At 38.8% G+C, this 3,918-nt stretch overlaps 1 protein-coding gene across 1 annotated transcript; it reads left to right on the top strand.

Moving 5' to 3' along the window:
- Positions 1-397: 397 nt before the first annotated feature.
- On the top strand, positions 398-1,573 carry LOC307268758 (4-galactosyl-N-acetylglucosaminide 3-alpha-L-fucosyltransferase 9-like; the record flags this gene model as incomplete). Its single annotated transcript, XM_080051504.1, has 1 exon — positions 398-1,573. The coding sequence occupies one exon, from the start codon at positions 398-400 to the stop codon at positions 1,571-1,573; it is 1,176 nt and encodes a 391-aa protein (XP_079907630.1).
- Between the last annotated feature and the right edge of the window lie 2,345 nt (positions 1,574-3,918).

Below are 3,918 nucleotides of genomic sequence, written 5' to 3'. Positions count from 1 at the left end.
ATCTGGAGATTTTGTATTTATGCCTGTTTTTGGAGCTAAATAAATGATCTTTCACTTTACGTCTGCATTTGGGTCCCGCTTGCCTGCCTGCCTGCCACACACCGTAACATGAGGACTCCATATCTGTGCTCTTTTTTTACATTAACTTTAAGTTTCACAAAGAATTTCCTTTTAAGGTTAAAATTAGTTTAACAACATGTAGCCTACTTATTTACAGTCAGGTAAACAGAACAACATGTAATATATGAAAGTGGCAAATAAATACCACATAAAAAGTCATTTAAGACCTTGAATACTATACTTGCAGAAGCTTCCTGTTTAAATGATTTCCCATTGAAGTTCCTTATTGAAACAAATGTTGTGTGAAAAATAATTGGATCTATTTTCTCTCCAAGCCATGTCCTCGTCAGCTGGCTGGGGGACCTTTCTGCAACCATATGTCTACCGCAGCCTAGGGGTGGTGTGTTTTCTACTCGTTTGCTTCATGTACTACACGCCTGACATCAAGTTCCCATCTTTCAACTTTCACAATGAGATTTTCCGTCCTCCCTGTCCTAAAGTCCAGTGTGCGAACAGAACACTGACCCAGGACTCAAACCAGAACTGTACCAGCGTGCTGCACATTAACCCACATCTCAATGACACCCAAAAGACTCAGGCTGCAGCAGTGGACACTGAGCCTGACACCATTTTGTTGATCTGGATGTGGCCGTTTGGCAGGAAGTATGATCTCAGCTGCAAAATATTCAATATCACAAGATGCCAGTTAACCGATGACAAGAGTCTTTATCACAAAGTCCACGGGGTTCTCTTCCACCACAGGGACTTTCAACCGAATCTATCAGGAATGGTGAAAGAGCCGCGTCCCTGGTTTCAGAAATGGGTGTGGTTTAATATGGAGTCACCTGCAAACTCTCGTCAAATCCATGAGATAAATAACTTGTTTAATTTAACATGCAATTATCGTCTTGATTCAAATATTCCTGTGCCTTATGGGTACCTGGTGCCGAGGCCATCTGAAGTTGAGAGTTTCAAACTGCCAGCAAAGGACAAGTTGGTGTGTTGGATTGTGAGCAACTGGAAACCACAGTCTAAGAGAGTCCACTTTTACAATGAACTGAAAAAACACATCAACATTAATACTTATGGAAATGGCTTTGGCCGACGTGTAAGTGAAGAGGACTATTCAAAGATAGTAACTAGTTGTAAATTCTACCTCTCCTTTGAAAACTCTGTTTGCAAAGACTATGTCACAGAGAAGTTATACAGGCCTATGATGTTGGGAAGTGTACCCGTAGTTCTTGGTACTTCAAGACCAAATTATGAGGACCATGTCCCAGGAGAATCTTTCATTCATGTAGATGACTATTCCACCCCAAAGGAGCTGGCAGAGAGGCTACTTTACCTGGATCAAAACAATACTGAGTACATGAGATACTTTAACTGGAGGAACAAGTTTGAAGTACAAAGGACTCAGTTTGTCAGAGAACATGCTTGCAGAACTTGTAACTACTTAAAAAACCACAGAGAGTACCAAGCCTTTCATGATCTTAACAAATGGTACTGGGGTTAACCGCACTTCAACAAAAGGAGCATTTGCCAAATATTATTTCAGTCTGGGACACTAGACATCAGCCATTTCAATTGTATATCGGAATAACTGGCAATTAGGCTACATCAAAGTTTTTGATTTACTGTAACATGTCAACACTTGAAATCCAGTCTAGCAATAGTTTGTGTTTATTAAAGAAATATACATGTTTCAACCTATTGTTTTGAATAAAAAATGGAATGTTTCATAAATTATTGGAACTCTGATTTTTCTTCTTTTTGTTCTTATATATAGAACAAAAAGAAGAAAAATCAGAGTTCCAATAATTTATGAAACATTCCATTTTTTATTCAAAACAATAGGTTGAAACATGTATATTTCTTTAATAAACACAAACTATTGTATATACTTTTTGTAGGCCTATCAGAATTTGCAACCCAGCTCTAAATTAATGATTGGAAATGCTGTTTTAATGTCAGTTGTTACACCACTCCAAATGTGTCTGAAATGAGCATCTCCACGGTAATGAATAGAAATGTTTTAAATGAGAATTTAACGTGAAATGAATTATTGCGAAAACAGCTCCAAGGTTGTTTCTTTTATGATTGAATCTGATTATTGATAACTAAATAGAAAATAAAAACCTTTTTCTGCTGTCACAGATTACTCAATGGAAAAAAATACACTGTATATATAAAGCTTATATGTAACCCAAATGTCCCGCTACCTCTCTGTGTACCCTGGGACTCTGTGTTGTGTTTTATTGGTGTTATCAATAAAGCACTTTTTTTTTACAGTATATAGGGGAGAACGGGGTAATCTGAGCCACTTTTTACATTTCCCATTAATTCAGGATGTTTCCTAGAAATGGGCATTAGCAGCATTTTTTGAAGACAAAGGGCAGTGAAAATATAATTGTTTTAAAAAAGGTTGTCATGTGGCTCACTTTACCCCAGCTGTGGGGTAAACTGAGACAGACCAGAAACTACCATAACAACACATATTGTAACAGTAAGAATCTGTGGTGGATTTAAATAGCTATTCACCAAAAGTTGCTGAGCAGATAGTCTTAAAGGTTAGCCACACATTCCAGAACTAATGTCGGACTAGTAAAAGAATGATGGGGTTTGGTCAATTAAGAAAAGCTAATTTTCTAAACACTTGAAAGTAACTCTGAACAAAATCAAATACAACATATTATAATTCAAAAGGTTTTAATAAGATTCAAATGAAAGATAGAACCAGTTAGATTAGAACACAGTCTGGGGGTCAGAACACAAGGACCCTTACGGCCTCTGCACACATCCTGCGTCTACCTCTGGAGCGCGTCGCCTTACCTTACTGCTGCGTCTCTCTGACTTTTCTCGGACACACATGGAACGTCTCAGCAGCTGCTGCTGCAGCGCTGCTTCTAAAAGCCCTATCTTTCTACATAGTGTTTTCATAGATACTTCCCATTAAAAATGAAGTTCTTTCGTGTAATTTATGATGCATATGATTTATGTTGAGTCTAATATTGAGTCTGGACAGTAATCCGTGCGCCCCATTGCCTTTTTTATTTTAATTTTTTTTTGCCACATTTTCGCTTGTTGGAAGTTTTATTTTGAAAGTCAATATGACTCTCAGCAGAGTATTTCTCTATCAGTTAAAGCAGAGAGACCCGAGAGAGACGCGCGGCTCTCAGAAAAAAATAGGCGAGCCTCCTGAGGTAAAGGGGAGCGTCGCTGCAGACGTGCTGCCGACGCGCATCAGCAGTGCGTCTGAGGTTGGATGTGTGCCCGCTCTAGGTTGATTACACGGTCAGTAACAAAAAGTCAGACGCGAGGTAGACGCGCAGTAGAGGTAGGATGTGTGCAGAGGCCGTTAGAGCCAGCTTGTGTCTGGGGGTCAAAGCATAGGAAAATGTGAACCAGCGAGAACAGCCTGGTGTATTTCCTTGGCATGATGGCTTTTCTACAGTGTGTATGACATTAAAATAAAACATATGTCATGTAATATTACATTAAAATATGTTTAAGACTAAACTTAACTTGTGCCTCATGGTGGGGGAAAGTGAGACAGTGGCTCACTTTCCCCCACAGCATTTGGCTCACTTTCCCCCACCACCACAATTTCAGAAAAAACTACCTCTCTTTGCATTTCAGGCTAATCTTTAGCTAATATCATCACATGATTTTAATATGTTGGTAGTTCATCAACACGTATGATAGAAATTTTTCTACGTGAATACATTTGCTTTGGCACAACAGTTGATTAAGTTGACAGCAAGAAAATGTACTTTTACATGCAAAATACCTATTTTGGTGAAAAAAACATGCTTACCACAGCACCATGAGGTCCTCTCTTTCAGGGCCAAGGGGAAATGA

The sequence above is a fragment of the Ammodytes marinus genome (genome assembly GCF_949987685.1).
Source record: "Ammodytes marinus genome assembly, chromosome: 22".
NCBI lineage: Eukaryota > Metazoa > Chordata > Actinopteri > Uranoscopiformes > Ammodytidae > Ammodytes > Ammodytes marinus.
The sequence above is the reverse complement of the archived record's forward strand: the minus strand, read 5'-3'. Positions and strand labels throughout refer to the sequence as shown.